Raw genomic sequence first — 21,365 nt, 5'->3', positions numbered from 1 at the left:
TATTTGAAATTAAATCTAATGTACAGAGTAATAGTCATTTGAAGTTCGTGCCGTCAGACAGGACTCTAGCTTGTTATCCTTGAAGATGACCTTGAACTCTTGACCTTCTGGCCCCCACCTCTGGAGTGCTGGGACCACGAGTGTGCACCGCCATGACTGGCTCGGTCCTGAGAACGGAGCCCAGGGTCTTATGCACACAGGTGTCTTAGTTTCGTTTTTGTTGCTGTGGTAACAAACAGATGGACAAAAGCAACTTAAAGGAGAAAGGGTTCTTTTTAGTTCAAGGGACAGTCAGTCCCCCAAGGCGGAGAAGTCAAGGTTGCTAGAAGCAACTGGCCGTATCAAATCTGCAATGAGAAGCAGAAAGATATGATCAACTTTTTTGTTAGTTTGTTCTGTTTTTGTTTTTCGAGACAGGATTTCTCTGTAGCTTTGGAGCCTGTCTTGGACTCACTTTGAAGACCAGACTGGCTTCAAACTCACAGAGATCCGCCTGCCTCTGCCTCTTGAGTGCTGGGTTTAAAGGCGTGTGCCACCACCCCGGTGATGATTAACTCTTTATGTCTACAGTCCAGGATCCTGCCAGGAAATGGTGCCACCCACTGTGGGCAGGTCTGTCCACCCCAATCAAGGGAATCCAGATATTTCCCACAGGAGTGCTCAGAGACCTGTCTACTGGAGGATTCTAGATCTTGTCACATTGAGAACACTAACCACCACACCAGGCAAGCCCTCTGCCAGATGAGCTACGCCATCATCCCTAAGCCTTTGAGTATTTTATGATAATAAAAGTTTAAAAATTTAGCCGGGCGGTGGTGGCGCACGCCTTTAATCCCAGCACTCAGGAGGCAGAGGCAGGCGGATCTCTGTGAGTTCGAGGCCAGCCTGGTCTACAAGAGCTAGTGCCAGGACAGGCTCCAAAGCTACAGAGAAACCCTGTCTCGAAAAACTAAAAAAAAAAAAAAAAAGTTTAAAAATTTAAACAAATAAATGAGAAAACCAAAACCAATTCCTAATAGCAGAAGCAGCAGCAAATGGAGCAAGTAGGATGCCAATTTTACATTGCTTTTTCATTTGTTTTGTTTTATTTTAGATCAAGTCTTGCTGTGGAGGTGAGGCCTCCCTCAAATTTGTGGCAATCCTCCTGTTTCAGCTTTTGAGTGCTGAATTACATTTTTGATTCCATAGCATGATTAATTGTGTCAAAATGGAGTGCTGTTCCAGGTTAGACCACCCCAAACTTTCTTTTGTGGGGCTTTGGGAATAAATAAGTCAGGGAGACTGTTTAGTTTCCGCTCTTGTTAACTTGGACATGTAAACCTAGTGGGTGGAGGATGACTGGCAGTGTTGAATGTGAATGAATGAATGTAAATGAATGAATGAATGAATGAATGAGATGTGTGCCCCCTCACCACAGAGCACTCCATTCTACCTGGAATCACCTGGATGTCGCCATCCAAGGTCTAGGGTGCTAGGGTGCTGGTGTCCACTGGAATCTTGGGATAGAATTAGGGCCTGCCTTCTCTAAGGATCTTGTTTTTGACACCACGGGGTCTCATAGAACCCAAGCTGTGTAGACAAGGATGCCCTTGAACTTTTTTTTTTTAAGACTTATTTATTTATTATGTATACAGTATCTGTCTATGTATGCCTGCAGGCCAGAAGAGGGCACCAGATCTCACTCCAGATGGTTGTAAGCCACCACGTCGTCGCTGGGAATTGAACTCAGGTCCTCTGGAAGAGCAGCCAGTGCTCTTAACCACTGAGCCATCTCTCCAGCCCCAAACTGAAATAACTTTTTTTTTTTTGTTTTGGTTTGATTTTTTTTTTTTTTTTTTTTTTGGTTTTTCGAGACAGGGTTTCTCTTCTGTAGCTTTTGGTGCCGGTCCTGGAACTAGCTCTTGTAGACCATGGTTTGATTTTTTTGAGACAGAGTTTCTCTGTGTAACAGCCCTGATTGTCCTAGAACTCACTTTTGTAGACCAGGCTGGCCTCAAGCTCACAGAGATCCTTCTGCCTCTACCTCCCGAGTGCTGGGATTAAAGGCATGCGCCACCACCGCCTGCTCTTGAACTTTTGATCCTCTTGCCTCCACCGTTCCAAGTGCTGAGAGTGCCACCACTCTTGGTTTTGTGCAGTGCTGGGATCTAACCCAGGGCTTCATAAGTGCTATGCGCACTCTCTACTGCCTGAGCCACATCCCTAGCACAAGGATTTTGAGGGCCTCATCCCCTCTAACATAGTTGTGGGTCTCATGAGTTGAGTATGAACTGGAAAGTCTTGAGTATGAACAGGAGGGAGACAAGATGATGATGTGCCCTAACAATTCTACCCCTCACCACCAGGGGGAAGCACCAGCATGCCATGAGTCAACCTAGGGCTCCCAATTGTCTTGGTGGTAATTTCCCTCATCCAGTAACCCCCAGAGAGGTAAAGAAGTCATAAGAGGGAGTCAGCCTAGCATCATGAACTGATTCTCACCTTGCTAGGCACTCAGAACACAGAGCCTCAAGGGAGAGCCGTGCACAGGACTGGCTGGGCTCTTGAGGGCCCAGACCTCAAGTGGTTTATTGTTTTGCTTTTCGACGGGTTTCAGTACATGCTGGCCTCAAGCCTGCTTTGCAGCTGAGGATGACCTTGAACTCGTGATGCTCCTGTGTCTACCCCATAAGTGCTGAGACTACAGGGACCATATGGATCAAGCATTCTAGCTAAGTACTAGTGAGTCACATGACTCATTCCTGTTGTTTGAACCTTTTCTCTCTCCAAACAAGGCCTGGCCCAGAGGGAAAAGGTGGTTAAAGTCTGGGCTGTGTGCTCCTAGCTGAGGGAGCCCTGCTGAACGTCTTCATTTCTGAGCCTGAAAAGTGGGTCTGGTCATAGCTCCTGCCAGGAATGGAATGAAAATGCGATGACCTCATATTTGCTTTTGGCTGATATGTTGTCATGTGCATGTGTGTGTGCCTTTTCACATGTGTGTGCTTACCTGCAAGTGCATATTCTCCTGTTGAGATCCAAGGCTGACACTGGGAGTCTTCCTTGATCCCTCTGGGTTTTAGCCATTGATGCCAGGTCTCTCAGCTGGACCAATAACCCACAAATGAGGGTAGTCCAGCTGGCCCTTTTGCCCTTGCCTTTAGTCCTGAGTGCCGGAATTACAGGCAGCCTGTCATGCCACCTTGGTATTTATATGGTGTCTTAGATATTTTCTATTGCCACGACAAAATACCTTGACCAAAGCCACTTTTTTTTCCCCACAGGTTTCTCTGTCTGTCCTGGAACTCACTCTGTAGATCAGACTTGGAACTCACAGAGTTATCCCTGTCTCTGCATCCTAAGTGCTGGGATTAAAGGTATGCACGACCATTGCCTGCCTTCAAAGCAGCTCCTTTTCTATTCTCTCTCTCTTGCTCTCTCTCTCTCTCTCTCTCTCTCTCTCATTTTTTTCTTTTTTTAAAATTTTGTGTGCATTGGTGTTTTGCCTGCATGTATGTCTGGATCTCCTGGAACTGCATGCATGTCTGGATCTCCTGGGACTGGAGTTACAGATAATTGTGAGCTGCCATGTTGGTGCTTGGAATTGAACCTGGGTCCTTTGGAAGAGCAGTTAGTGCTCTTTACCACTGAGCTATCTCTCCAGCCCCCAAAGCAACTTCTTAAAGAAAACATTTAATTTGGGGCTCACAGTTGCAGAAGGTTAGAGTCTATGACTACCATGGTGAGGAGCGTGGCAGGCAGGCTGGCAGGTTGGCACTGGATTAGAAGCTGAGAGCTCACATCTTGATCCATAGCACAAGGCAGAGAGACAGCTAATGATGTGGGCTTTTGAAACCTCAAAGCCCGCCTCCAGTGATCCATCTCCTCCAATAAGCCTGCACCTTCTAATCCTTCCCAAACAGTTCTACCTCCTGAGGACCACGTATTCAAACCTGATCCTGTGTGGGCCATTCTTGGACCCACTAAATAAATAAAACAAATAAATTGTAGTAATAAGAGCGGTGGGGCTGCGTCCCCAGCACCCCGCTGCCCGCAAGGCTAGCTTTACCCGAAATAATTACACGGAAACTGTATTCATTTAAACACTGCTTAGCCCATTTCTATCTAGCCTCTTCTAGGCTAATTCTCACATATTAATTTAGCCCATTTCTAATCATCTGTGTTGCACCCCAAGGTGCGCATACCGGGAAGATTCTAGCCTACGTCCATCCTGGGTCGGAGCTGAATCGCATTTGCCTCAGAAAGCAGAGCTCTCGCATCTGCCCTGGAGATGGGAGCATGTCGTCTCTGTCTGAGGCATCTTAGCTCACTTCCTCTTCCTCCCAGCATTCTGTTCTGTTTACTCCACCCACCTATCTTCTAAGCTATGAGCCAAGCAGTTTGTTTATTACTTAACCAATGAAATCAACAGATTGATATATGACACTCCCACATCAATAAATGAGAACAAAACAAACAAGGAGGCCCAAAGAGCCTAGCCAGGCGTGCACACGGCTCTCCCCTGAGGCTTAGCAGGCTGAAACCCAGCTCATGACATGGGGCTAGCTTCTGCTTATGACTCCTTACTTCTCCCAATCTGGACCTGGGGGTTACTGGATGAGGGTTCTGGGGATTTGAACCCTGGTCCTCTTGATGCTTACATGGCAAGTGTTTTAACCATTGAGCCATCTCCTTAGCCCTTACTTTTATTAACATGTTACTTGTACAAACTAATGGCCCATACATGATGTATATAATGTACTTGAACCATATCCCCCCTCCTGTTGTTCCCCTTCTCCCCAAATAGTAAACTTCCATTTTTATTATATATAAAATAAAATTGTTTGTGATATATATTATAGTTTTGAAGCAGGGACTTATTCTAGCATAGGCTTTGTAGCCAAGGCTGGACTTGAACTAATCTTGAGCCTCCAACCTCAACTTCTCAAGCTCCGAGATTGCAGGTTTGAGTCTCCACATATCTGTCTGCCCATTGTGTTGTAATGACCAAGGGAGGTGCCTGGGAAGATCTGAGGGAGAGAGTTTCAGCAGAGGGGATAGAAGGTGTAAAGGTTCCAAAATGAACCGGGGTGTTGGGGGGTACATGTCTTCAAATCCCAGCAGTTGGGAGGCAGAGGCAGGCAGATCTCTGTGAGTATGAGAGCCTGGTCTTCCTTAGCTACATATGGGGTGGGGTGGGGCTGCAAAACAAACCAAAAAAGCCTTAAGATGCCCCTGCACTGCAATATACAGAGGGATGTGTGTGTGGGCTGGGACTCCTGTTTTTAGATGCTGCCTTGAAAAGGGGCAGGTGTGGGCTAAGGACAGGAAAGTGACCATCCAGAAGTAAGTCTCCAACAGAGACAAGGGCACTGGGCAGGGGAAGTGGGCATTCCCAGAGCCTGGGTGAAGCGATTTATTTCCTGGACAGGGGGATTTGTCTTCAATGACTTGCAGAGGTCACACTTTGGCGTGCTAGGGGCCCAGGTCCAACTCCTGATGTGAGGGCTGGAGATGTGCAATGAAACAGCACCCTGTGACAGAAGGGAAGGTGCTTCGTCACCATGGTGCATAACGAGGCTCAGAACTGGGTAGCTGCAGTTCATCCTAGGGTCACAGTGAGGAGTGTGCCAAAATGAAACTGAAAAAGCCAATAGGTTAGCAGGTAAAGGTGCTTGCTGTCAAAACTGACACCTGAGTTCAATCCTTGGTCACATGTGTCTACACACATAACACACAAAATAAAGATATAATCAAAAGCAAGTTGTCGTCGTCATCATCATCATCTCCTTTCCTAGAACCAGGCTGGCCGCGTGTCCACATTCTGTCTCCACACTGGCATTTTGACAGTGCGAGCGCCTTACTGAGGTAGGTGCTGCTCACACTGCTCCCCTGGCATATGAAGAGCCCCAGATTCCCCACCTACTATGTGTCCCTGCGCTCCGTGCGCCCGCCTTCATTCAGCTGTATGGGACCTCTTCGCCTTGATCACAGACGCTTTAGGAGATGCTGTGGCTTTAAAATAATCAGAGAGACTCACGTATGGTGACATATGTCTGTGATGCTGACATATGGGAGGCTGGAGCAAGAGGGTCATAAGTTTGAGGCCATCCTCAGGTACATAACAAGATCAAGGCTAGCCTGGGCTACATGAGACCCCGTTTCAAAAAATAAAAAAAAAAGGGGAGAGTCAGTGAGATGGCTCAGTGTGTAAATTTGCTTGCCGTGCAAACCTGGTGACCTGAGTTCAATCCCTGGAATTTCTATAAAAATGAAAATTGTTCTCTCCAGATGCATGTGTGCCGTGGAAACTCCTTCAGCCAATAGCCTTTAAGATACCAGCCCACTTTGGGTGTGGTCTTATGCACCTATAAATGCAAACAAAAAGCATGCACGGGCCTCATGGCTGCTGGATTCAGTTCTAGTTCCCAGCACACACAGAGAACTGCAGGTCACTACTCTTTCTGTGAATTTATCCCCAGGTTAATAAACCTTTGTTATACTCCAATTTTGGGCTATAATGGAACTCTTTTGTGTGCCAACAAATTGGCATCCACTGTCTGGGGCATGGATCCACACAAGGCCTAAAAAAGCTTACTGGAAAAAAAAAACAGGGCTTCTAGACCCACAAAAATGGGAGTCAAGCACAGCTTCTTGGTAGCTGCATTTTTTTTTCAAATAGGCTCTGTTTGCTGCCTGCAAGCAGCAGTGTGGCTTCTTTAAAAGTGGGCTTCCTGGTTCATGCTGGCATCATGGAATGGCTCTGGCTCTTTCAGGAGGTCCTGTTACGGAGCATTTAAATGGGGATTGTGAAGAGAGTGATACAAGTTGCTTAATGGTAACATAGACCCACTGCGTCCCTGGAGCTGGGGCAGCGAGCATGGCTCACAGAGTTGGTGGTGAACGTATCTCTGCCATGTTGAACTGGGTGGAGCCAAATGGCAAAGCAGCATGCCATTTAGCATTTTAAGAGACACTCCTGGTCAGAAAATGATTACAGATTGCAATAAAGAGTCAGACATAGAAGACCTCTAAATGAGTCACAGTGTGTTTAAAAAAAATGTACGTAGACTTGGGAGAAAGAAGAAAAAAAGTATAGTTATAAAAAGAAAAAGTTTTTTTTTTATTTATTATATATACACTATTCTGTCTGCATGTATGCCTACAGACCAGAAGAGGGCACCAGATCTCATTACAGATGGTTGTGAGCCACCATGTGGTTGCTGGGAATTGAACTCAGGACCTCTGGAAGAGCAGCCAGTGCTCTTAACCACTGAGCCATCTCTCCAGCCCAAGAAAAAGTTTTTAAAAATAAAACAAAGTCTTTAAAGAGATAGTAAAAGTAATATAAAAGAGTACAGTCATAGATTAAAGGAGTAAAGAGAAGCCACATAAAGATTGAATATATACAGAGAGTCTGGATTATGTATATTATTTTTTTTTAAATATTTATTTATTTATTATGTATACAATATTCTGTCTGTGTGTGTGTCTGCAGGCCAGAAGAGGGCACCAGACCTTATTACAGATGGTTGTGAGCCACCATGTGGTTGCTGGGAATTGAACTCAGGACCTTTGGAAGAGCAGGCAATGCTCTTAACCACTGAGCCATCTCTCCAGCCCCGATTATGTATATTATTGTGTTTAAATTTTTTCACTGCAGAGAGACATTTGATTCTGGGGGCTGCTAAGCTAAACCAACATATAGATTTTAAAGGTGTCTTGACTTCTAAATTTGAATCTAAGGCTATGTTACTTTGGAAAAGAGGTTCTGCTTTTGTTTCCACAGAAGATGAGAACCTATGGATTCCTTCCAGGCTAATGTGGTTTAATGGAACAAGATCCCCTGGAAGATCTCCATGAACTCCTAAAAATACTTTACCCAACAAACAGGAAGCAGTTTGGAGAAGACTACGCCCAAATTCCCAAAATGATTGTTTATAAATGTTTGTTTTCATTTTAAAAGAGTTGATTATAAATGGTTAATGGTCAGAGTCAAGGTCTTTTTTAAGAAAAAAAAGAGGGAATTGATGGGATGGGATGGTAGATTAGTGTGAGCTTACACTAATAATAATAGTAAAAGTGAGATTACTTGTGAGCTATTATTTATAGACAATTTACATTGGTGTAGATTCTTGTATATCTTTAAGTTATATAGATATTAAGAATTACAGGTCAATAGTCATTCATGTTTGTCATACTTACAGTTAGACTATCAGGATCTTTAGGTGCATAGAGACTTTATTCTGCATAGATAGGCAATCTCCAACCACTTCAAAGAACTGTAGAATATGGCATTTAAATAACTTAGGATTCTGTTGATGTGAGACATGATCGCTCCTGACAGCACCAGTCTATTCCTAAGAGAATGTTGGGCACTGAAGACACTCCACTTGGAGCTTGTTTTCGTCTTAGCAAAACTGGCCTTTGGGCAAGGAACTGCCCATGCATCGACCACTCACAAAATGCGTGGTGTCCAGACAGGATAAGCAGGATACAAGAAAAAAGACTGACAAACTTTGCCAAGACAGGGTAAAACAGTGTTTCAAATTTTCCTGCCTCTGAAAATGGTCTGTTAGTTACTCTAGGCCTTAGCTAAAGTTGGTTGCCCCAACACTGCAAATGAGACTTTGGGTGATTGCTCAGGCAGCCAGTTGTCTCTGTCATTTCTTGCATTTTTTGGAAGTTGCTTGATTGCACTTCCTGTTTACTCAAGTAGTATTATTTCCCTTCTCAGTTCTTTGATGGGGTTGAAGACTAGATAGTCATAGTTACTTTCCTCTCATGACTTAGTCAAGCCATTTTAAATATAAGACTTAGACTCCTATCTTAGGATAGGATAACCATGGAAACATTTAGCATATATCTCTTGTTTGATGATATTCATGCTGGTTGTAATTCTATTTTTTTTTTTTGAGACAGGGTTTCTCTGTAGCTTTGGAGCCTGTCCTGGAACTAGCTCTTGTAGACTAGGCTATCCTTGAACTCACAGAGATCTGCCTGTTTCTGCCTCCCGAGTGCTGGGATTAAAGGCATACACCACCACTGGCCGTAATTCTAATTTTTATGTATGTTTTTGCCTCTTCTTTTCCCTGGACAATACTTGATATTTGCTCTTATTGTATATAGTGATATAAAGTGAAATAGAGCAGAACATCATGGGGCTGGGGAGAAATGCATTGTGGGTAACAGTGCATGCCCTGCAAGCAACAAGACCCAAGTGGAATCCTCAGCACCCGCATGAGTAACTGGGTGTGGCTGCACGTACCTGCAGCCCTGGTACTGGGGTCGAGATAAGTGAATCCCAGGAGCTTGCTGGTCAGTTAACTTAGCCGAAAAGGCAAGAGTCTGGACTAATGAGACCCTGCTGCAAAGTCATGAGGTGCAGAACAATAGAGGACGATCAGAACGCCAGCCCTGGCATTGAATCTGGAGGGTTTTGGGAGAGTCACTGGTCTTTGTTCTAGATTGCAAGGTGGAAGATGCTGGGTTCCAGGATGGTGATGGCAGCAACAGTCACAGAGTAGATGAACTTACCATTGAGACAGGAAAGCAAGCTGGCAAAGCAAAAGGTTTTACTGCTGCTGCCTACAGTTAGGGTAGCTCTTCTCACTTCAATTGTCCTAAACAAGAAAACGTGCCCAAAGTCTTGTCTCTTGGGTGACTGCAGATTCAGTAAAGGTGACAATCATGATTAGCTATCATCATGCGCTACAGGAGACTGCCTCAAAAATAAATAGAAACTGACCACATCTGCGTATGGCAAAGTTTGTGTACCTATACACTTCAGTTCTCTTGAGTACAAGCCTGGGAATGGGATAGTGTTTAACTATTAGGTCTACCTTTTCTTCCCCCAAGGCGACTATACCATTTTCTAGTCCCACTGCTGAAGAAAACGAGAGTCCTGAGCTTTGTTAGTTTTCTAGGTGGCTCAGCCCGCCCTGGGGTGTAGTTAGAGGGTTTCAGCAGGGACTCCTGGGGCCTGTTGCCCACCACACCTAGAGGGTACCTCTTTCCCACGCCTAGGAAATACAAAACTGACCCTGGGGTCACGCTGAGGGCCTGTTCTCCGTTTTGTTTGCTGAGACAGATCACAGTCTCTGCGTTTCCTCTTCTGCAAATTGGAAACAACACCCTTTTCGCCCACAAAGAAAGATTCAAGGATTCAGTAGAGATGCATCTCATTCCAGATCCATGAGGGAGACTGAGGCCAGCCTGTTTCAAAATCAGCCGACGGAGAATAAATCAGCCAATGAGAAAAGAACAAAACAACAGCTTCCCTCCTGCCTTGTTTTGATGTTTCTCTGTCTAGTTTCTGCAAAAACTCTGGCGCTGGGCTTATCTCTAGTCAAGGGCAGGTGCGGGTTGGAATTGTGCCGAGGAGGGGCAGGCACGGAACGTGGAGACCCGATTGTGCCACTTTCCCGGGCACTGGACCGTCACTGGGCATCCGCAGCCCGGCGTGGGGAGGACACATCCAGCCGAGTCCGAGGCGCGCCTCCGGCGCTCAAGCCCGCGGGGCGTCAACACAAAGGTCCCGGGGCAGCAGCTGCGCAGCTGACGTCTCCCCCCCCCCCCCACCAGCCGGCCCAGTCCCGCGTTCCGGGCCCTGCGTTCATTGGTCGGAAGCTCTAGGAGGCGTGGTCCCGTGCTCCACCCTGCCCGGCGGCCACGCCCCCCGCCCAGCTCTGTTTGAGCAGTCGGAGTCCAGCAGCTGGGGAAGTCAAACGTGTCGCCAGGTGAGCTGCTGTTCCCGGGACTCCAGGGAAGGGCGTGGTGGAGCACAGGATTCCTGGGAGCCGCGGGGACAGGGCCGAGGCTTGCTCTGCTCTCCTGCTTCCCCACTGCGGGGTCTTTGGGCTCTCCAGCTCCGCGCTGGGTCTCTCCCAGGACATGCCTCAGTCGCCCGGGCTAGTTTGGGGAGCGCGGGTTACTCACCTTCCCTAAGGGGACACGGGTAGGTGTGGCCGCAGTAGGAGGTGTCCCTGCGGGACTTCGGGTAGTACTACCGCTAGGCCACCTGTTTTGTGCGTGGGCAGCGCCCCCCCTCCCCCCGCCGCGTGCTTTCGGGCGGACTGGAGGTACTGGGGAGTCTCAGCTAGCTGGAGGCGGAGCGGTCCCCGACGGGTCGAGCCTTGCCAGCTGCGTGCTGGGCGGCTGGACAGTAGCCAGGCCGGGAGAGGGGGAGCCGCCCTGGCCCCTCGCAGTTGGCCTCTTCTGGGGAGGCGGAGCGGCTGGGCGCACTCTCTCGGTGTTGTCGCGGGGATGGGGAGAGGGGGCGCTAGGGCGCAGAGGAAAACTTCACCCGCACTGGCGGCCTTTAGAAGCCGGAAATGCAAGGTTAGGTTTTGATTTTTATTTAAAAAGCCAGGCTGTGAGTCCACTGCTTTTCTGGGGTTGCAGTGTAGGTCTGTGCAGGGTGAACTGTAGATCAGCCCTCTCTTGCAGGGTCTGCGTTCTGAGAGGTGGAGGTGCCTCTTTGCAAAATAGGGGACCGCCTCTGCCGACTGGAATACATAAATAACCTTTTCTACCATCAAGGGGTGTGTGCGGGAATAGAGGTTGCTGGCTAGCCCAAATGCCCGGTAAATAGGAGCTACTTTTTATTCCTGCTGGTTATTCTGCCATCCCCTGCCCATGGCCAAATCTTGGTGCTGTTAGTCTGTTCTCCAAGCTGAAGCCAGAGGGAGAGTGTGAGAACAATTGGTTCATGAAATCAGTACTGTTGGGTTATACCTGCAGTCCCGCACCGGAGAGGTGGAGAAGTAGGAGTCGGAAGTTTAGGGTCATCCTCGTCTCCATAACAAGTTCAAGGCCAGCTGCTGTAAATGCTTACACCTGTAATTGATTTCCAGCATTTGGGAGGCTTAAAGCAGAGAAACTTGTCCACAAAGCAAGACCCTCCCTCAAAACAACAAACCGGTTAAACAAAAACAATGCTTAAAACCAATCCACAAATTTGTGCTTAAAATTGTCCCACATCCCCAGTGTTTGTCCTGTTGGGCTCAAACTTTTCAACAGGACCTTCTCTCTCTGGCTGCTTTGTGTAGTGTCCCTAATTGGGGTCCTTTAAGCCTCAGCCCAGCCATCCTCTGCTCTGGGACCTGTCTCCTCAGAGTCTGGCCTCCCTCCGACATCTCCTCTTGAGTGACAACCTGGATGGAACCATGGGCCGTTACACCCTCCACTCGTCTCACTCCCCAGGGTGAGAACAGGATCTTTGCTGTGTTGGGATCTGAGTAAGCTGTTAGCCCAGTCTGGGGTTGCGGGGGCGGGGGGTGGGGGAGGGAGGAAAGACGATGACGATGGCGGACTGGTTTTCTTTGTCCTACTGAGTGCTAGGGCAAGAATTGACTGGCAGCTGTGGGAGGGAAGGGTTCTTCCCATGGCCCCAGTGGGACCGTGCAAACCAGGGGTCCATCGTTATTAAGATCACCTCCTGCACTGCATTGTGACTGGCACTGGCTGCACTGTTCCCTGTCCAAACTGAGGCAGGGAACTGGCGCCTAGGACAAGATGGGAGAGGGCGGAGCAGAATGTTGGGAGGAGGATTTCAGGGCTAGGTTTGACGGGAGAACAGGGTCCAGTTGGCCTGGGGTGGGGGACTCTCAAGCAGAGCCCTAGGGCAGTGGTGGTTTCTGTCCGGAGGATGGGTGTTCCTGTGGGAGTTCTTGAGGTGACATTATTGGGATAGACTGCTTTGGGTTCCTGGAGCTTCCAGCTTCCCGGCACTCAAGGGTGCGGTTTCCCAGCTGGGCTGCTGAAGGGAGATGGGATAGTCGCTCCTCTCCTCAACCCTGACTGTTAGCTCTTCTGTTTCATGGCCCCTCCCCTGGTGTCCCTCCCTTCTGCACGCACAGAATCCACTCTTCCCCAGAACAATGGAGCAGCGTGTGGCTAGCCAGCCCGGCTGCGCTGCCTGCCGAGGAGCCTCAGGCTCTGTCTCTACTCCTGTGTCTTCCCGGATGCCTGTGTCCAGTTGAGCTGATCGGTTCTTCCCTGTTCATGGCTTGGGCCCTTTTCTGTTAAACTGTGGCCTGGCGGGGTAGGGGTGAAGATGAACCTTGCAATCTTCTGGAACCCTGACCCTGTGCAGTTTGCTTGTGCTGGGTGAGTGTGCCTGTCCATATGTGTCCCCTCCCCCAGAGGGCCTGCCTCTTCCTAGCTGGATAGTTTAGTGGCAGCTGTCTCTTTGGGAGCCCCTTGGAAAGGCCATCTTGGGGATGGGGGAGCAGCTCACTGCTAGGGCCACAGATCCTGCGTCCCAGCACCAGAAAAGCGACCAGCTGCCCATCCCCAACTAACTGACCAAGCAAAGCCTTATTAACTCTGCCGCCATCTGTGGAGTTGGAGTTTGCTTTTGGATGTTGGCCAGAGATTCCTGGGAGGCACTGAAGTGGGAGAAGCCCCAGCTGCTGAATCTATTGTCAGTTTTCTCATGGGACAGGGAAATGGCGATGTGCTTACCTGGGAGGCTAGCAGGAAGGGAATTCTAACACCCGGTGCCCATGAAGCCCCTATGATATCAGAAAAAGCACTGGCTTCCCGATCCATGGCAGGGTCTTGGAAGTTCGTGTGGCCTGCTCTGTTCCTTTGCCTGAATGACCCGAGTCTTTAACCTACTTCCCTGCCAGCAGTGGCCAGGCTCTGGACTGGAAAGTGTCCCAGTCCAATGCTCAGCAGTAGCCTTCCCTGGCCACAGACCCACACAAGATCCCTAGTGTGCAGAACAGGCTTCAAAAGGTTCTGTCCTTGCACAAGGATGAAGCCTCCAGCTTACCCAAGCTCTTGTTTCCTGACTTTCCATTTTCCTGTCTTTGAGGAGCCATAAACCACACTCCTCTCACTAGTCTGGTAAGCACCTGGCTCCCCAGCTCAAAAGATTTCTCAGCTGTGTGTGATGGCTCACAGCATGCCCGTACTCTTAGTACCAGGGAGGCTGAGGCAGGAGGATTGCCATGAGATTGAGGACAACTTGGGCAACGCAGTGTAAGATCCTGATTCAAAATACTGAAAAGCTGGAATGTTGGAAGCTGGGGGCTTTAAGGCCAAGAGCACAGAAAGTGCAGGGCTTGGCACATCCCTGGCACAGGGATGGGACGTTAGATTTTGGGATGAGCTGTAGATGGGCTGAGGAGGCCGGCCTGGTGCCTGCTTGAGCTCCCAGAATCCTCCAGGACTTGCTGTAAGGCCTATGGAGAATTCCCCGTCTATTTTTGGCTAAGGGGCCCCCTTTGCCACATTTCTCAGTATAAGAGGCTGATGCCTCTCCCTGGTGAACAGTCAGGGTGGGTGTGGCATCCTACCCCCCAGGTCCTGGGCCTCTCCCTAGGTTGGGTTTGTCTGGCATAGGGGTTTGTGTCTCATCCTGCTTTTGCTGTCCCCACCCTCCACCCCCACTGAGGGTTAGAAGGTTTCTGCGGGTACATGATGGTGGTGCTGAGCATGCTGTACGCAGCTGAGGATGTGGTTCTGTTGGTAGAGTGCTTGCCTAGGATTCAGGAAGCTCCAGATTGCATCCAGCTGGGCTACATGAGACTTTGTCTCAAAACAAAAGAGGTATAACAGGGGCTCAGGTGTTACAGGCGCTATTCACTCATTCAGCTTGTGCACATACGGGTGTGTGCACTCTGCCCCTATTCCCCACATGTATACACACACACACACACACACACACACACACACACATATAGCCATTTGGTCATATACTCATAAGCACATCCCTTCATATAACTATGCAGATGTGTGTTCACATGACCATGTACATAAACATGCCCCCACATACACATATGTGTACACATTATACTACATAGTCACACACAGATAAACACCTTTGTGTACTTAGTCTGACAGTCACGACAACATCTTGGCCACTTCATTTTGCCAGAATTTGTCTCAGGCAGAGGCTCACTAGGGTCTAGCCCAGACCCCCTGCCAGCAAGAGCTTCAGCTGCATCCAGCTCAGTCTCCCAGGAAAGCATCTCGAAGGGTGGGCTGCACCTTCTCCAGGGCGACACCTGGTATTGCTGGGAGAGCAGGTAGAGGGCAACAAGATAGCCTGAGCTAGGTGAGCTAGGTGTGGGAGTGGGAGCTGGGGGTGTTTCAGCTACAAGCGACAGACTGCTGCCGTAGACTGTGTTCTGGTATACATGCAAGGCCAGAGAAGCCTCCTGGATACCCCTACCCCGCCCCAGCTGGACTTTGTCCCCTTCCTGGACCAGCTGGTGGGCTGGCTCTCACTGGCTCAACTTCCTTTCAGCCTCCTGAGTGGCTGGTCTGGGTAGTGGAACAGCCTGTGGGTCACCCGGGGAGCTCTCCAGTTGCCACCCTAGCTCAATCCTTCATTTCTGTGTTCCAGTTTCTTCCACTGTGTAGTTGGGGTGAGTGTGGCACTCCACACACACCAAGGAAGAAGCTGGATTTGAGGTGTGAGAAGATTTGAGTGGAGAGCCAGGCAGACCTCTTTTTTCATCAGCTTGGAGAGGTGGGCATGAGCAGACAGGCAGAAGGTGCAAAGCGGGAGAGGTGATGATGACAGCCGTAGTGATGCAACTTGCTTCCTGGTCTGGCCCTGCCCTCTGAACCTTACTTCCTGCTCCTGCCCCACTCCCCAGCACTCCGTGGCCTGGAACCACAGCAGGCCTCCCCCACCTCCGGGGCCTCCTCACACCCTGCTTTCTGTATCCAGAACAGCCTCCCTCTGTCTCTTTTCGTGAGAGTGTTCTCTAGCCTAGGCTAGCCCAGAGCTCTTGGTCTCCAGCTCAGGCGGGTCCAGAGGATCCTTTTGCCTCTGCCTCCAAAGTGCTCATGCCATAGGCAAGCCCCGACATTCCAGCTTCTCCCACTGTTTCTCCAATGCTGACTCTTGCACCTCCACCCCATCCCTTCTAATCCCTTTTGTTAGCAGGCTTGTTTGTGGAGTGACCTTGTGATTGCAGCTTACAGCAGTGGCCATAGTGAGCTCTACCCTCAGTGCTTGTATGCATTACCTCATTTCCATGTCATGAGTGGTGTGAAGCTGGAACAGTTCCCATTTCTCAGATTAAAAACAACAACTGAGGCCTGAGTTGAGTAAGTAGTGATCCCTCAGCTGGAAGGTGGGAAGATCTGAACTCAAGTGTCCCCGACTGGGGCTGGGGGAGGGGAGGAGAGAGGCGGGGAGACTGGTTAAAACAGGGAAGGGCAGTTCTCCTCATGCTGACGTCATCAGGTCCCCGTGGTCTCACCCGCTCTGTCCTGAGAGGCTTGGGTGGGGCCGTTCTCCCTCTCTGGGCCAGCCTTCTTCGCAGAACTCCCGGCAATGGAACATTCTAGCACTCTATGACCTGTGCTAGAGACCCAACCGGCAGGCCAGCAGCCAGGACCTCTTCAAGGTGGGGGCTTCTCTGGACTCGTGGTCCTGCCTGGCTGGGGCCACAGCTAAGAGGTTAGTAGGTAGCTGTGTCACTTCTCTTGAAGGCTGGCCAGTGACATATTTCCAGCCAGGCAGGACTGAGTCCCCAGAGAGGGGCAGGGAGTGTGGAGGATAAGTCCGAATCTGTGGGCAAAGAGGCCCCCTCGCCTTGCACCCCACCCTCCCCTGAGCCCCAGGACTCCAGGTGGAGGGTCGGGGCTGACCCAGGGACCTAGAGCTGAGGGGCTGGGGATGCAGCCCAGCTGGCGGAGTGCTTGCCCAGTGTGCACAGAGCCCTGGGTTCGAGCCGCACACCACGTAAGCTGGACATGGTACTACACCGCATAAATCGCACTTGAAGGTTGAGGCCCGTGTGGACTATAGGGGACCCTAAACACAACACCAAAAATCAAACTGTAGCTGGGCTGTTTGGAAGACAGTTCTTCATATCTGACAGACCAATCCAGGGCCACGCAAACCTGCTCAGACTGTTCCTGTCCCATTGGCTCTACTGACCCTGCTGGACTATTTGGCTTTGCTGTCCCCATCTCCATCCCTGAGTGTGAGTTTGACTCCAAGTCCAGAAAGGGGAAAGGACTTACCTAAGGGCTGACCAAGAGTTCTTGACCTTGAGCGAAGGCTGGTTGGTCCCCCTGTCCTGGATCACTGTGTACAGTGGCCATGCTGCCCATATTCTTTTTAGAAATATTTATCATTTAATGTATATGAGTCTTCAGGCGCACCAGAAGAGGGCATCGGATCCCATTCCAGATGGTTGTGAGCCACCATGTGGGTGCTGGGAATTGAACTCAGGACCTCTGGAAGAGCAGCCAGTGCTCTTAACTTCCACTTCTTCAGTCGTCTCCCCACCCCCTTTTAATGTTGGGCTCGGTTTAGTCCAAGCTGCCTTGAGCCCACAGCAGCCCTTTTGCCTCACCCCACTCCCACCCCGAGTGTGGCTGGCCTCTAAGAGCCTCTGAGGGGTCACTGAGAGACTCTGGTGACCTCGTGGCAGAGAGTAATATCTGGGGCTAAGTGTGAGTTTGCTGGAAGAGTTCCTCCTCTGGGGACCCTTAGTGGTAACCCACCTGGCCATGAGCTCTTCTGTCAGCCTCCCAGGGAGCCATGCTGGGCTGTGAACTGCCCGAGGTGTGCGTTGCAGTCTGAGGGAGAGTGCTTGCAGGCTGGGGGACAGGTGAGAACGGGGGCTGTTGACTTGCGCTTTTGGCATTGAAGTCCCGCACTGCCTCCCTCTCACAATATTTACCGAGTGTCCTAAGCATGCCAGGGTCTGTGTTGGGGACATAGAGGGTTACCATAGGGAGTGACCTGGCATATACCCCCCGCCCTGCCGTGTGTGTGTGTGTGTGTTTGTGTGTGTGTGTGTGTGTGTGTGTGTGAGTGAGTGTGAGTGTGTGAGACCAGAGAATAACCTCCACTGTTATTCTTTCAGGTGTTTATTTGAGACAAAGTCTCTCACCGGGATCTAGGGCTCCATGATTAGGCTAGGCTGGCTGGCCAGGATCCACCTGCCTCTACCTTCCTAGTGCTGGGATTACAAGCACATGCTACCATCTTTTAGAAGATTTATTAGCTGGGCCATGGTGGCAAGCGACTTTAATCCTAACAGGTGGGAGTTGAAGGCCGGCATGGTCTATAGAGCGAGTTCCAGGATAGCCAAGGCTACACAGAGAAACCCTCTCTTGACTGGCGGTGGTGGCGCATGCCTTTAATCCCAGCACTCTCGAGGCAGAGGCAGGTAGATCTCTGTGAGTTCGAGGTCAGCCTGGTCTATAAGAGCTAGTTCCAGGACAGGCTCCAAAACTACCGAAAAACCCTGTCTCGAAAAACAAACAAACAAACAAGAAACCTCCCTTGACAAACGAAACCAAGATTTGACAAACAAAGCCAAGATTTGTTTTTAACTATGTATATATGTGTGAGTGCAGATGCAGGCTGGAAGCGGGCATCAGATCCCCTGGAGCTGAAAGTACTGGTGCTTGTGAATTGTCCAACATACAAGTGAACTTGGGTCCTCTAAAAGAGCAGTAAGCACTTTGGACAGCTGAGCCATCCCTCCAGCCCTATACCAGGCTTCTCTATTACACATGCATTGTGGGGATCAAACCCAGGTTCTCCTGCTTGTGTGACAAGTATTTTACTGACTGAGCTGTCACCCCAGCACATGACCTGGCGTTTCCTTACACGGTGGAGATGGAGGGAGGCTTGTAGTTGCTATGGGAGCCCAGTGCTGGCACCTGAGCAGACACCTGAGCCTAGGTGACCTAGAGTGAGTCTCTAGGAGTCTGACTGGGCCCTGTCTAGTCCTCCAAGGCAGGACCCTGAGAGCCCCCTTCTCTCTGTAGGTCAGCCATGTCATCTGAGCCTCCCCCGCCGCCATCGCAGCCCCCGACACATCAGACTTCTGTTGGGCTACTGGACACTCCTCGGGCCCGGGATCGCTCTCCATCCCCGCTGCGAGGCAATGTGGTCCCTAGCCCTCTGCCCACCCGCAGGACAAGAACTTTCTCGGCGTAAGTCTCGGGCTGGCCACACACTTCCAAAATGGGTGCTGCTACCAGAGCAAGCAGGATCTATTTTCTGGGCGTCTCCTAGAGGAGTGCTAGGTGCCTTCAAACTCGGGAGCTATCCTTGTCCCCCCCCCCTCCCCCCCCCCGACTGCATGATAAACACTAGGCTTTAGCCACAGAGGCCTCTTTCCCAGGAGGCCTTGACTTCCTCAGTTGTATGGGGGACAGTGTCTGGGCAGCCACTGGCAGGTGTAGATTTTATGGCCTGTGAGTGGGTGCCAGATCTGTTCCTAACAGTTTTTGAGAGGAATGCTCCCGAATGTGTTGTCTCAAATGGACAAACAGGCCTGAGAAAATGTGCCAAAGTTATCCAGTCATTTCGACAATTCCATGTGACTCGCTCCCAGGCTTGTACACAAAGCCTGTGTGACGATGCATGGTGGCCCTAGCCAGGTCTCTCGAAGCCAGAGTGAGGAGAGTAACCCCAGGGCAGTGGGTGGCTGTTGTAGAGGACTGATGGGTGTCCCCTCACATCTCCCTATCTGTCAGGACGGTGCGGGCTTCACAAGGCCCTGTCTACAAAGGAGTCTGTAAATGCTTCTGCCGGTCCAAGGGCCACGGCTTCATCACCCCAGCTGATGGTGGCCCTGACATCTTCCTACACATCTCTGAGTGAGTTCACTGTAACATAGCTGGAGGTCTGGGCCGGGGGTAGAGGAGGTGCGGTCCTGGACCCATGTTGTATAGGACAGTGTGATGGGAAGGTTCAGGGCAGGAGGGTGTATGTGGAGCCTGTGAGGCTCAGGGGAGTGCTGGGGCTGTCTGTTTCTTCTGCTCCAGGAAGGAAGCATAGGGCTGGGCTCCTTCTCCTGCCACTTGGTCACTAAGGCTCTTCCTTCCTGTCTGCAAGCCTGCAGGAGTCTGGGGTGTGGCCCAAAAGCCCCCAGCAGTCCCTTCCCTGTTTGGCTCCTGAGCAGCTTTTGGGTTTCCTAGGAACCCTGACTAGAACTTCTATCCAGACTTTGTTCTTTGCCTGAGCACCCTGTCCACCCTGACTTCAGTCCTGAACTGGGGACTGAGTCCGAAGCTAAGGGCACATGCTGACACCCTGACATCCACTCTGCCTCAGCCAATGGAAGGCAAAGCCTTTTCCCCCAAAGCCCAGCTAGAAGAAGGGGGGCTGTGTTGCAGCCTCTGCTGTGATGAAGTGCTAGCTCTTTTATGCGGGTGCTGGGGATCCGAACTGAGGAACTCAGGCTTACAAGGTCGGCACTTTCTGGATGGTGCCATCTCCTCAGCTCTGATGACCGCTCTTTCTCTCCTGCAGTGTGGAAGGGGAATATGTTCCAGTGGAAGGCGACGAGGTCACCTATAAGATGTGCTCTATCCCGCCCAAGAATGAGAAACTGCAGGCTGTAGAGGTGGTCATCACCCACCTGGCACCAGGCACCAAGCATGAGACCTGGTCCGGGCATGTCATCAGCTCCTAGGACCTGCAAGAACCCCTTCTCCTGGGCTTGAGGGAGACTCTGGGGGGGGAGGAGGAGCAGGACACTCTGGATATAACATTCTACCAAGTGAGATGGGGCCTCAAGGCCGGCATGGCCCCTTTCAAGCATTTCCTGGAAGAAGGGAGTTGTGGGCAGGCAGAGGGTGCTCAGCCACCAACACAGCCTCCAGCCATTGCAACAAGCTCTCACTGTCTGAAAACATTAAAAGCATTTGAAAAGGAGAGGGACCTGCTGCCGTGGCTGAGTGGAGAGGGTGCAGCTCCAGCCCAGGGCGGGTAGGCTAAACCTGCTATTTTCCCAAATGCCCCGCCCAGGTCAGACAAACCCTAAGTACTCCTCCTGGAACTAGACAAAACCCTGGATCTATTTTCCCCGCTGAGGGATGTCACCAGCCCTGTGAGACTTCCATGACCCAATGCCCTGTCTGACTTGGGACCAGGTTAGATTCATCTTCTGATTGCCAGTCTGGCTAGCTCCAGGGAAGCCGGCCTATGTATGTGGGGACCTTTTCAGGGACTTTGCCTCTTGGGGCCTTTACAACAGGTGTGTCTCCACCTTCTGGGAAAGACTCCAACCCTTAGAAGCTCCTGCTCTAGTCCAGCACTGATCCCTGCCCCTGGGAATGCTGGTCTTTTCTACTTGTAGGTGTAAGGTACCCTTTCTCTGTGGCACCGAGTCTGGCATTAAGCCAGTGCTGACGGGAGCTGTGGGGGTGAGGAAGAGGCCTCTGCAGGACCAGCTGTAGAGAGGGAAGGGTGCTGTACACTTGGGAGGCTGGAACAGTTCTAGGCCAGCCTAGGCCAGAATCGTCTCCAAACATCAGGAGACAAGGGCTGGGGATGGAGCTCAGTAGTGGTGCACTCGGCGAGCATGTGCGGGGCTCTGGGTTCCACTGCTAGCATAAACCCCAGAACTTGGACTCTGATGGCTTTCACAGTTAGGGGTTGAAAGAGA

At 50.5% G+C, this 21,365-nt stretch overlaps 1 protein-coding gene across 4 annotated transcripts; it reads left to right on the top strand.

The window, feature by feature from the left end:
- The first annotated feature begins 10,681 nt into the window (after window positions 1-10,681).
- Window positions 10,682-20,632, top strand: Carhsp1 (calcium regulated heat stable protein 1). 4 transcript variants are annotated; one of them, XM_041676454.1, is made up of 5 exons: window positions 10,691-10,715; window positions 12,093-12,181; window positions 18,736-18,903; window positions 19,450-19,572; window positions 20,228-20,632. In XM_041676454.1, exons 2-5 carry the CDS (start codon window positions 12,144-12,146, stop codon window positions 20,388-20,390), a joined length of 492 nt encoding a protein of 163 aa, XP_041532388.1. In that variant the 5' UTR covers window positions 10,691-10,715; window positions 12,093-12,143; the 3' UTR covers window positions 20,391-20,632. The 4 variants fall into 4 exon arrangements, with proteins under 4 accessions (XP_041532389.1, XP_041532388.1, XP_041532387.1 ...); XM_041676455.1 differs by lacking the exon at window positions 12,093-12,181 and having other exon boundaries at window positions 10,682-10,715; XM_041676453.1 differs by lacking the exon at window positions 10,691-10,715 and having other exon boundaries at window positions 12,120-12,215.
- The last annotated feature ends 733 nt before the right edge of the window (window positions 20,633-21,365 follow it).

Source organism: Microtus oregoni, unplaced genomic scaffold (assembly GCF_018167655.1).
Source record: "Microtus oregoni isolate MIOR12 unplaced genomic scaffold, Mior012 000027F_ref0000203, whole genome shotgun sequence".
NCBI classification, from domain to species: domain Eukaryota; kingdom Metazoa; phylum Chordata; class Mammalia; order Rodentia; family Cricetidae; genus Microtus; species Microtus oregoni.
This window is presented reverse-complemented; position numbering and strand designations above follow the sequence as displayed.

Coding starts and splice junctions, on each gene's coding strand:
- Carhsp1 (XM_041676453.1), top strand. CDS start 12,136: ATGGAACCATGGGCCGTTACACCCTCCACTCGTCTCACTCCCCAGGGT. Junction 12,216..18,735: donor TTTGCTGTGTTGGGATCTGA/GTAAGCTGTTAG, acceptor TTCTCTCTGTAG/GTCAGCCATGTCATCTGAGC. Junction 18,904..19,449: donor AGGACAAGAACTTTCTCGGC/GTAAGTCTCGGG, acceptor CCTATCTGTCAG/GACGGTGCGGGCTTCACAAG.